Here is a 12786-nt window from a genome sequence, read left to right as displayed (position 1 = left end):
TAAATAAGTCTCCGTAGAAAACTACTACTCTCACAATCCTCAGTGGATTCTTTCTAGCAGCACTTGGAATTCACTGACCATTTCTCACTTCACATACGTTCACACATCTTGTCTTCTTGCTCAATTAATGACACTCTTGTCTCCATCTCCTTCTTCTAGTTGGATAATCTTCTCCGAAATTCTGAAGTGAAGAGGGACTTCAGAAGTATCCGTGTGCGAGACTTGGGACCAAGCAACTCCATCAGAGCTATAGTGGAGGCACATTTTGATCCAGGTTTGTTAATTTAGATGGACAGTGAACCATGCTGTGAGGATAATTATGTTGCCTGCTGTGTTTTATCTACATTAATCCAAAGCCACATTGTTTTATTATATTTAAATCCAGTGTATAATCTTTTTGCATTATTCATACATCTCTTGTATATATTCATGCTATGCGCCACTCCAATACCAGACAGAGATCAGGTATTCCTGACAAGAGTAGGAAGCGTATGCATAGATTTTTATATTGCACATCCATAAACGGTGGCAGGTTTAGGCAATCTGTGGTACGCCAATTATTCTTGATCTCTAGCTCCTGACATACTCTGCCAGTCAGACATATTAGCACACGGTCTGAGCTGTAAATCAGTAGTGTTGAGCCACAGTTCCCACCAATGTAAGTAATTAGCAATGCTGCCAAGTCTTTTTCAGTGTCATTTTGAGACATGTTTATGTAAAATGGCAGCATCATTTTTGGAAACCCTAACATTACCTTTTGCTTTCATCCATAAATGTCCTACACACACAGATAGATGCAGATAATATATATAGCAGCTAAACAGAGTTTCCGTTGCCAGCAAGTGCACACATTTTAGAGTAGCCAAAAATTTTGGTGTTTTCAGAATGTGTTTTGCCACTTACAGCCTCTAAAAATGCAATATCGTGCTTGTATAATCCATAGCTCTGCTGTCCAGTCACTCTCTGCACACTAACCGAGCCAGACGTGCCCTCTCTGATGTCACAGAGGAGTGTCTGGACATCAAGGGGTCATCAACCACTGACTACCTCTCATCCCAGCAATTAATTAAAGAGAATATGTCACCTAGTCATTTAGATTGTGACATCTCTACAATGTCCTATTGGAGCCAAACTACTGCATGCGATTGCATCAACTAATGAATGTGGATTGCAAGGCCAGAAGACATATCATATGATATTTAATAGTCTGAGTAAACATTTAGTATATCTTGGTTTCCTTCAGGTATAAAAAGATGATTTTGCCTGTAAAATAAATAAGCCTGTTCTACAAGAGAAGATATGTAATGTTGCCTTCTTCTAATGTCTCCTGCATGGCACTGATAGTCCTCAGGGAGCAGTTCCACCACAAGTGCAGTATTACAGTATGTTCTCAAATTGTGCTGGGCATCTGGTGCATGTTTATGAGGTAATTGGGAGAGCACTCTGATGTTTAATGTCAGTTGGGTCGCATTGATTTCTCTTTTCTGATTTAGCTACGAGCCTAACTGCCTTGGATGTGCAGAAAGCTTTACTGGCAAGACTCAAGAACTCCAAGAGGAAGGCGATTACTATAAAGACCCCAGTTCAGGAGAACGTGAAGTTCTTGGACTTTGGTGAGATCCCTGGTACATGGTTCTGCTTTATTCTCAATTTAAGAACCCTCGTAATGTTGAAATGCCAATATTTGCACTTTGGAGACATGATGTTTTAGCCCTGGGCTCGAACAAATGAATGGATATAAAGACATTAATCTCACTGATAAGATGTTGGCCGGTTCTGGCAGAAATACTTTCCTATGGAAAGGTCAAGCTATGGTGTCCAGAGAAATAAGGGCACACCGATTAACAGATTGGCCACACTACTGTATGATTTGCAGCAAATCCTCTTCTGTTTCTCTTTAACCCATTTTGTGATGGACATGACAATGCAGATATAACATCTTGTAATAGCTGGCAAATTTTCAGGTGGGACTCTGCCTTATGAGGTCTCCACTGCTTCAAGAGAGGCTAATATTTCTGTGCAATAAATAGATTAATAGATTTGCCATGATAGTCACCCTTTCTTGATTGCAAACTGACAAGCAGGTGTGTAGCGTCCGTTTACTTGCCCTAAAGTGGACACTGCAGCCAAACCAATAGCACACCAGAGAATTTTAAAGCAAGAACAATGGCCTCTGTTGCAGTTTAATGATGGAGGGTAGGGTAACATAAGTCTAAGGCATGAACCTTGATCTAATACATCATGGTCATATGTAGATTATATGCATTGTACATATATAGGTGTTTTCTAACTTTTGACTGTAGAATTGGTGAGGCCCTAAATCCTGGATACTAGCACTGGTACTTGGGTTAATAAAAAAAAGAACATTTTATGGCAATTTTATGAAACTTTATTTTAAATCGCTAACACATTAATCAGTTTATTACTCCTACTGTTCATGTAATGAACCAATAAAGATCTCAGCAGAAAATTCCTACTAAGCAAGAGTCATGGTTTTGAAAACCACCTCTCACTAGCTTGTCAATGAGCCATGTCTACTGGAATCCATCTGTATTGATCAACTATAGTATTGATGTCTAATTATGAATTTCTTCTACTTAGACTGGGTTCCTGTTATGGTCACAACTACTACAACAACAGCAGCAACTACCAGCACCATGGCAACTACCAGCACTGCAACAACCACCATGCCAGTTCTGGCAACCACAACCATGGGCACTTCAACACCTAAAAGATCAACAACCGTGAATACCACTCCGGTGCCGCTCATCCAACATCCAGCCACTACAGTGAGAATGACTACAAGAAGACCAGCTACTACCACCAAGAGGCCAATGACCACAGCCCCTTCTTCACCAAGGCGGAAGCCATCCCGTGGTCCTGCACCTGCTAAGAAACCAACACGACCCTGTGATTCACATCCCTGCATGCATGGTGGCACCTGCGAGGATGATGGAAAGGAGTTTACTTGCAACTGCCCAGCGGGAAAGGGTGGAGCTGTTTGTGAAAAAAGTAAGCATATGACTAGTATATATTATCTGTTACTGTTCAGTGGGTTTACTTGAATAGAGTAAGGTTAAAGTTCCCTTCACAGTGGATATACAGTGGTGGCCCTGTCCAGGTAGTTAGCAACAAGGACCTTGGTACCATGGCTTTTGTGATTAACAAGGGTCCCAATGTTCAAAACCAGACCAATTATAATGTTATGGCATATTCTAGTACATAATTGATTGAATTCGGCATCACTCTATATCAGGCAACACAGACAAGTTGGATTGTATATCAGAAATTTTATAATTATGTGTATATCACTTTAAATTTACAACATGCTGCATAAAATTCACACACTAAAACAATATTAATACTCTATTTTATACACATAATTATAAAATTTCTGATATACAATCCAACTTGTCTGTGTTGCCTGATATAGAGTGACGCCCAATTCAATCAATTATCTCTTATTCTACCAGCAACAGGGAGTGCTGCTGGGCAGTGCACCTACCTAATAGTGGAACAGGAAGTGAGCCACCAATTTTTTGCAATATTCTAGTACATGCCATGCAATTATGAGATTGGAGTACCCACTCAAAATAAGTAACACATCCATACTTAACAGAATCTAGTAAATATAAAATGCACAAATGGACATCAATGCAGACAACTGGTATAGTATAAGGCTTACTATTATATGCAAATATCTTAAATTAGATCTATGAAGGGAACCTGATATTACAAAATAATGCAAATCATAATACAAAAAACTACGGCTAAAAGGTCTACAAGTTTTGTAATATTCACAGCTTTTCTGAAGCCTCTCACAAACAATACGTTAATATTATGAGATTTCCATAGTGAGATTACAGCCTTTTTGCCATCATAAAGGATATGAGGGATCTGTTATGGGCAGCTTTATTAAAATCCAAACGAGGTAAATGTTTTCATATTTTGTCACAAATCTTTGCTTATAAACTTTAGCAATAATTCAATAATAATACAATGGGAAATTGTCATCCTAGTCCCAGTTCAGAATTACTGACAGTATTACAATATACCAGTTGCATAGTTTATAAATCTTCTTTAAACATGCCAAAAATGTTGTTGATTCAGGGGTTGTTGATTTTACCAGTGTTGGTTATCTATGACACACACCATGGATAATCATTGTTGTTGCTAGCAGATCCCACCACAATTAATTGGTTCTGATCATGTCAAGATTATATTACAGGGTTTTTCCCACAATGGACATTTATCCCCTATCTGCATGACTGGAACTCCCCACAGTCACTAGAACGGTCAAGACCCCTTTTTTGGAGGCATTTGGATAGTGCTGTGGTCACACACGTATCCTGCCACAGCAAGGGAAACAGCAATTCATGTATTCGAATGTTTTCTTCAATGCCATTGACCTTGAAATGACCAACACTCCATTCAGTCTCCTCCTTATTCAGGCATACCGCATGGAACCACCATTCTAGTAATTGTGGGGGTTTCAGTAAAGAAGGCCATCAAAGATCACACATTTATCAATGATCATATGAATAGATGAATAATGTCCATTGTGGGCAAGCAACCAAATTGCATTCCATGTAGACCTAATGCAAATACATAAACCACATTTGTATTACAGATATTCATTATTTCATCCCTGGATTTGGGGGCAAGTCTTACCTGGCATTTAAGATGATGAAGGCCTACCACACAGTACGCATAGCCATGGAGTTCCGCTCCTCCGAGCAGAACGGTCTTCTCATGTACAATGGTCAGACCCGAGGAAAGGATTTCATCTCTCTGGCGGTGGTGAATGGATTTGTGGAGCTCAGGTAAATTGATTAACTATTTGTTTCCCAACTGATTCTATTTTCGCTTACTTCTCATATATTCAGTATGTTAGAATGACGCTTCTCAGCCTTTTGGCTAAGATCACATGTAGAATGATATTTAGAACATAGCATTATTAGTAGTAGAACAGAGAGACATCCGCTAGGACTTTCTCTGGAAATGTCACTAAATCATGCTACAGTACATTTTACTGCTACTATATTTCATATTACTTTTATCTTCATTACAGTCAGTGATTGCCCGGGTTTTCTATACTTTACAATTAATGCTGTCCTTGATTTTAATGTCCTGTCTAAGCCCAGTCTATGTGTTTTTGTCAGGTTTAATACTGGGTCTGGAACTGGAATAATAACTAGCAAAGTTCCTGTGGAACCTGGCAAATGGCACCAACTTGTAGGTAAACCGTAACCGGCGTAGCGGCATGCTATCTGTGGATGGAGAAGCTCATGTGAATGGAGAGAGTCCATCGGGTACAGATGGCCTGAACCTAGATACAGACCTGTTCATAGGAGGAGCTCCCGAAGACCAGATGAATGTGTACGTATGGGCTGGTGACTGAGATAGCATATAGCAGTGTTCCAGATAATCTTATGCTAGAGCAACTGACCTCACTAATCCCGCTAGGCCTCTGTGTTACCATAATAGCATTTTTACTTCTGTGAAGTGAATTATAGGTTTACAGTTATACAAATAACTGTATAGAATACGCAAGAAATTATGAAGTGTCAGAGCCAATGTCTCACCCTAGATCTGCTCCTGAAAGTGACAGAAGTGAAAAGCCTGGAGCTACAACATTTCCTTAGGACAAGTGAATTTACAGTAAATGATGTTTAAGTTGTCAGGTTTGATGATGTCACCACAATGGCAGCTCCAATCATCCTCATCAATGTATAGAATATTACATTTTCTGCACTATACCACACTACTTACCTGATGCCTGCAAGAAAAATGCCTGCAGGCTATGAGATTATTTCTCTTCCAGATATATGAATAATAAAGTATTTCAGCCCGCAGTAGTGCACTCGGCACACAAAGATTGAGATGATGCACCCTGCTGCATGGCTATTTGGGAAGCCTATTTGAATTTCCAATATTGCTCTGCTATTTTTTCTGTCTGTTCCTGGAATTGTTGAATTTTATGTCACAACCCCTTGACTGCCAAGGGATCCTATGTTCCATTGCTCAGTCAATAAAGGGAACATATGCTGACACATCATTTATATAATTCTACTTCTTCATGTAGGGTGGCAGAGAGGACTTCTGTGTCAACTGGCCTCAAGGGCTGCATCCGAATTCTAGATGTGAACAATCAAGTGTACACCTTACAGGAGGATGGAGCTGATGTCTTGTATGGAAGTGGCGTGGGGGAATGTGGGAACAACCCATGCCAACCCAACCCTTGTCACAATGGGGCTGTGTGCCAAGTAAAAGAAGCAGGGATGTTTCACTGCCAGTGCCTCCATGGGTATACAGGTAATCTACTGTTATCATATATAAAAGCACTGAAAGGAGGCTAATGCAATGACCATATTTTTCGGACAATAATTTGCACTTTTTTCCCCAAAAAATGGGGGCAAAGTGGCAGTGCATTTTAAAGTCCGAATGCTAATGACCACTTCCATTATGGAAGTGGTCATTAGCATATGGGAGGTGAGGGCAGCGCTGTACCACTTCTTCTGGTTCCTGCTGTGCACTGTGTCCAGGCCGCACACATTGTGAGCACATGAACTGACGCTGTGCGACGTTAGGTCATAATGCGCAGCGGGACCCGGAAAAAGTGGTACGGCAAGCAGTGAGTCCTAGATCTGTAGCGCTGCCAGAGCAAGCGAGGGAATTTCTTTTTTTTTTATGTCTGATCTGAAGTCTTTTGGGGGCTGGGGGGTCTGATGGGAAGGTGATCTGAGACTTTTAGAGACTGGGGGTCCAATCTGAGGCTGATCTGAGTATAATGGGGCTGGCATGTCTGATCTGAGGCTAATGGAGGTTGAGGGTCTGATGGGGGTATGATCTGAGGCTGGGGGGTCTAATCTGAGGCTGGATGGTCTGATGGGGTCTTGTTTGAGGCTGATGGAGGCTGGGGGTCTGAACTGAGGCTGGTGGGTCGTCTGATCTAAGGCTGATGGAGCTTGGGAGACTTATTTTGGGGTCTGATCTGAGATCTGATGAAGAATGGGGGTCTGATGAGGGTCTGATCTGAGGTCTGATGAAAAATGGGGGTCTGCTTTGGGGGTCTGCTCTGAGGTCTGAAGGATTTTTTTTTTCTTATTTGCTCCTTCAAATCCTAGGTCCGTTGTATAGTCTGGTGTGTCTTATAGTCCAAAAACACAGTAATAGAAATGAGTAGAATAGCATGAGTGGGTGTAAGGATGATTGTCAAAATTTTAGCATGCTCCAAAGAAGCCTGCTCACAAAATTAAAAGATTACCTCATATATAACCCAGTATAAACTATCAGTCATCTTAAAATTTCATTGACTAACTTGCTCACACTTTTAGGATGATTGTTCATGGGTGAAGTATTTTCATACAAAGTGAGAGCATGTATCTCCACGCTCAGCTGGAGGAAGGAACTGGTGTTTTTGTGTATTTTACTGTCTAGTCATCCTTTTCTGCACAGTTGCCAAATAACAGTGAAAACTATACGTTATTGGAAGCATTGGGATGACAGCCATAGTTATCATAATGTGATTGGTCAGTTTGGAAAATTTTGCCTATGCTTTGCCGAAATATGTGTATGGAATGATCAGCCAAATTGTACTAATCATTTGCCACTTTCTTAAAAAAAACTGACACACTGTGTGGTCGTCTGTGATGCTAGCAACGAGTGATCATCTTCATTTTATGTGTACGGCTGGCTTTAGTTTAAAACCCATCTCAAATTATTGGTTAATGATTTCTGTGGTTTCAGGACCTACATGTGCAGATGAACGAAACCCCTGTGACCCTAATCCCTGCCACGTGTCAGCAATTTGTCTGGTATTGCCAGAAGGTGGAGCCAAGTGTGAATGCCCAATGGGGAGAGAGGGAGAATTCTGTGAAAAGGGTAAGTTATACAGTTATACATTTAGCTTGATGAGGTGAGACAACCCCTTTAACTTTGTTACTTTAATGGCATGAATGTTATCTTGCTTGTCTTTGAATGGATAACTTTTTAGTTTTTTCGTCAATGTACTTTTATGAGGTCTTTTTTTTTTGCAAGTTATAGTTTTTAATGCACCATTTTGGGTACATGTAATGATTGATTAGCTAAAGGCATATTGGTGGTCACTAAGGGAATAATCACACTGGATTATTGAGACTGTCAAGTTCAATAGCACACCTCTTGATGGCACAAACACTGAACATGTAAGACTTGGTAGACAAGCACCCTGCAAAGCTTGGAAGGCAGCCAACTGTTGCCCATTCCTGAATATACCACTTGAAGTCTCATCATATGGTAAAGCAGCAGGTTACACCAGAAGATATTAGACCAATTGTGAAAGGCAGCTGTGCTTATTTTATGCCTATCTTTGTTTTTTTACAGTCAGCGACCAGGATCTAAATTTACCTTTCCTACCTCATTTTAATGGCTACTCCTATTTGGAACTGAAGGGGCTCCAGACATTTGCCACGGATATAACGTAAGTGCCCTGCAGCTTTTTATTTGCTCTTAGCACTGGTCATCATAAATCAAGTTAACTTCATAAGCTAAGTTAAAAAAGACCATATCTAAAAGTTAACCAGTGTCATACCAGAGCTCTGTTATGACAGGTCCCTTAACTACATCACAGGTTGATCAGGGGATTCTTCTGGGTGTTATGGGTCTTATATAATGTTAAAAATTAGATTTTATAGAGCTTAAAATTGAGAGCAAAACTGACCATTAGAAGAATATAGGGAACTCCTTAGCCAGAGACGGTGTTGGAAGCCATCAGTACAAATTTAGCAGTAATATGGGTTGTCTGGTTTAGAATACCTATTTTCATATACCCTATTAAGAAATACTGATGGAGCCCTCTATTCAGGAACCTTGCTTATTAGCTAGAGCAGAAAATGGCTACAAAGTGTCTCTTTCCTTTTGGAGAACCTAGGACATCCATCACAGAAGATGTCCAACCTAGGATTCCCAATGGTGGTAGCCTGTGACCGCTGCCCCGTTTCCAGACGCTTCCAGTCCCCACTGGACCGTATATGGCTTGGTCTCAGGACTGCTGGGACCAGTGACTGGCCTCAGCAGTTACATGTGCTAGAACGACACATCATTAGCACATCTTTAGCATTTATGCCATTCTAGCATATGAGACTGCTGAGGCCAATGATTGGCTGCAGTGGTCATGAGACCAAGCCACTTCTGCTCCAGCAGTGGCGCAGGAATGGTGGATTGTTTGTTATTTTATGTTTCTTTTTTTAATTGGCCACAGGTTACCACCATTGAGGTTGTTGACTTCTGGGCTGGACAACTCTTTTAATTAAGTGGGCAGCCCACTAATTTCAGCGGCACTGCAGGAGAATTTACAGCTTGATTCCCTCACAGATCACAGCTGATCTTTGGTGGTTCCAGAAGACCATTCTGTGATCGGCTTATTATAAGGATTATTTTTTCTGAGAAAAAAAAAATAATTGTCCAAAGTTTGTTTGTATTATGAAGAAAGTATTAAGATGTCAGTATATATAAAACATTTTTTTTAACGGATTCTGTCTTTCGCCCAGTGACAAACTTGCCATGGAAGTCATCTTTCTTGCCAACAACCCCAATGGTCTTCTATTTTACAACGGACAGAAAACAGATGGCAAAGGGGACTTTGTATCTTTGGCCTTACATGATGGACATCTGGAATATCGATATGATCTTGGAAAGGGAGCAGCTGTCATTAGGTATGCTATAAATTTCACACCTGTCTTTTGTGTCCCGGTGGCAGAGACCTCAAAGTAGTCAAGTTTCTTTATTAGTTTTCAGTAATATCTCAGTTATTACAATTGAGAGGGGTGGGGGTTGTACTCCAAGTTGAAGACACAAAGTTCCACTCCTTACTAGCATGTGCCTCCGGTAATTAGGGAAGTAAAGAATGGAACAGCCAAAACAATTGGCACATGTAATCACTGAAATTATTATAATCAAGTACTCATTAGCACAAAAAGTCCAAAGAATACATGTAATAGTAATTGCAGCATTATGTTTGAAAAGTTTCCTGCACGCAATAATCTTGCATTATATTCAATATGCAAACAGTTCTTGAATGGAACAATTCAATCACCCTGAGAAGCGAGAATGACGTGGGAGGTACAGACTGACAGCTTTTATATGTATTTTTTCAACATTTTCTAAAGCATCACGGTCATAAATATGACTTACTGTAATATGCCGACCCCATACATGTATTTTTCATCTGACAAGGTGACTCCAGGTGGCAATGATTTTATGGACAATTCAAGAGCTAAAAACAGAAGTGATGGGTTTAAAAGTTTTAAATGAAATTAGTAGTAAGTTGGTGAATGCAGGGAAATGACATAATATATATACTAAATATAATATTCTATACTTTGTACTATAATTATCTTATCCACAGGGGAACCTTAGACATGATGAACGTGTGTAATCATTGTAAGCTGGAAACATAATATAAATCCTAGTAAAACACAGATTATATGGTAAATTAATTTGCTATTGAAATGTTTTGTGGTTTGTTTTCCACTCTTTCTTTTATCGGCCACAGATGGTGCTCTATTCATGGGTTCCCTATCTTCAAAATAACTTATTCCACGACAGATCACAATAGACTACATTACACAAACCGTTTACATGGGCTTATTGATGTTATGGAAGCACAGTGCTCAGCGTACCCACCACATACTTACAGTGTTACATGAATATGCAGAAGGAAATGTTGCAACCCAGTTAAAAAACAAATAGAAAATGAGTCATTTCTGTAATGTCAAGACTGCAGATAATGAAATGTAATATCCATGTTCCTTTTCTGAATTCTAGAAGCAAAGAAAAAATTCCCCTCAACACCTGGATTAGCGTTACTCTGGAGCGCAGCGGCAGGAAAGGCTTGATGCGTATCAATAACAGGGAACAGGTCACAGGAGAGTCACCGGTAAGAGATGAGGCCTACTAACATTTAGGCTGGGAAGGAGGGGACGCCTTTACTTCTTCCTATAAAGCAATCACCTGAAACCATCACAGAGCAGTATAAGGCTATATTCACACATGCCTGATTTCTGCCACAGATGTGCTAGTGGATCCATATGTGGGTTATCCCTATTTTAATTCTGTTAGGCTAATCCATGGATTCTGTGTACAGCGTAATGAACGTAGAGCCATTTTGCAGCTTCTCTCTTGATTGACAGTTCTCTCCCAATATATGAGAATGAAGCTGAGAATGGCGGGGAGTGGATGGACAGTGGACTCTTCTCTCTGCTGCAGCATTCAGGGGAAACCATAGCTCTCTATCATGAGGGACCATGTCAGCATTTCATGCTGTCCGTGGTTCAGGCAAAATGAATCTGATGACAGGTTCCCTTTAAAGTTGGAGCCCTATTTGCCTCAGATAAAACCAAAATGAGGAGTATTATCATGGCGACATTACAATGACTGCTTGTACTTCAGAACATATATTTAACATTGTTTTCACACTTACAGATCACACTAAAGAGGCTTTAATATACGGTAAATCTCTTGTAAATTCTCCTTTAAGGTGGATCTACTGTATGTATTTATTACCAAGGAAACAGGATTCTTAAAACTCACAAATCTCTGTGCTAATCTTGCGCCATCATTCCCCTTCCCATGAGATTCCCAACCTGTGTGTCAATGCACATTAACATGTCTCAGCAGAAGCCTGAGTGTGTCATAGGGATCCAGGGTTGAAATGTGAGAGGTGCTGCAAATGTGTGAACAGGTGCCATTGAGACTGCAATGAATTATGTAATGCATTTTACCCGTATCTGCATTATATACATCCAGTGGCGTGCTTAGGGGGGGCGGTCCACCCCGGGTGTCAGGCACTCGCCGACGGATAATTTATTATATGGGACAGGAAGCCACAGTCATGAGCAATACATATAAGAATCTTCCTAGTAATAACTATGGGGAAGATTTGTCAAACTGGTGTAAAGTAGAACTGGCTTAGTTATCCCTTAGCAACCAATCAGATCCCACCTTTCATTTTTCACAGCTCCTTTGGAAAATGAAAGGTGGAATCTGATTGGTTGCTGTGGGAAACTAAGCCAGTTCTACTTTACACCAGTTTGATAAATCTCCTCTAATATATGTTTATTATGCGTTATAACACTGAGATTGTTATACTGTTTCCTGCTGTTGTTAACATGGTACTATTTATATAAAAAATTGCAATTATATATATATATATATATATATCTATATATATATAGATATATATTAAACTGTTTACGTGAGAATCATTACATAATATAGTATGTACTGTATATATGTATATCTAGTTCGATCTATTTATCTACTATCAATCTATTGTCTATCTATCTATTTATCTATCCATGCATGTTGGAGACACAAATAGATGGTAACTATAAGAAGGAAGAGCACAGAACACAATGCAAAGGAGTAACAGACATGACTGAGCATAGATACTAAATATTCAGACTAAAATATGGTTTCTAAATCTAGATAAATCGAAGTATTAATGATGAATAATTTGCGCTGCTCATCACCTCCATTAAAACGCCTTATTCTTATGGCTTAAAGGGGTTATCCAATATCATAAACTGCCCCCCCCCCCCCCCCCATATGCCGGGCCCCTCACAGGTGATATACTTACCCTGCTCTCTGCCGGCTCCTAGTTCCCGCACCGCCGCTGCTGCTTCTCCACGTGTGCATCTGGTGTAGGGGGGGAGCAGCCTATGGCAGGTGGGGACGAGCCTCCCTAGCATCGTGGGTGACGCTAGGGAGACTCGTCCCCGCCTGCCATTGGCTGCTCCCTTCCCT

At 40.3% G+C, this 12786-nt stretch overlaps 1 protein-coding gene across 1 annotated transcript in view; it reads left to right on the top strand.

The window, feature by feature from the left end:
* AGRN (agrin) overlaps positions 1 to 12786 on the top strand; it is a 483523-nt gene that overhangs the window by 441224 nt on the left and 29513 nt on the right. The window contains 11 exon segments of the mRNA XM_044281802.1: positions 160 to 274; positions 1494 to 1625; positions 2602 to 3012; positions 4631 to 4823; positions 5163 to 5238; positions 5240 to 5379; positions 6086 to 6315; positions 7750 to 7884; positions 8365 to 8461; positions 9531 to 9695; positions 10807 to 10918. Of these exon segments, the coding sequence (XP_044137737.1) occupies positions 160 to 274; positions 1494 to 1625; positions 2602 to 3012; positions 4631 to 4823; positions 5163 to 5238; positions 5240 to 5379; positions 6086 to 6315; positions 7750 to 7884; positions 8365 to 8461; positions 9531 to 9695; positions 10807 to 10918 (1806 nt within the window).

Source organism: Bufo gargarizans, chromosome 2 (genome assembly GCF_014858855.1).
Source record: "Bufo gargarizans isolate SCDJY-AF-19 chromosome 2, ASM1485885v1, whole genome shotgun sequence".
Lineage (NCBI taxonomy): Eukaryota > Metazoa > Chordata > Amphibia > Anura > Bufonidae > Bufo > Bufo gargarizans.
The sequence above is the reverse complement of the archived record's forward strand: the minus strand, read 5'-3'. Positions and strand labels throughout refer to the sequence as shown.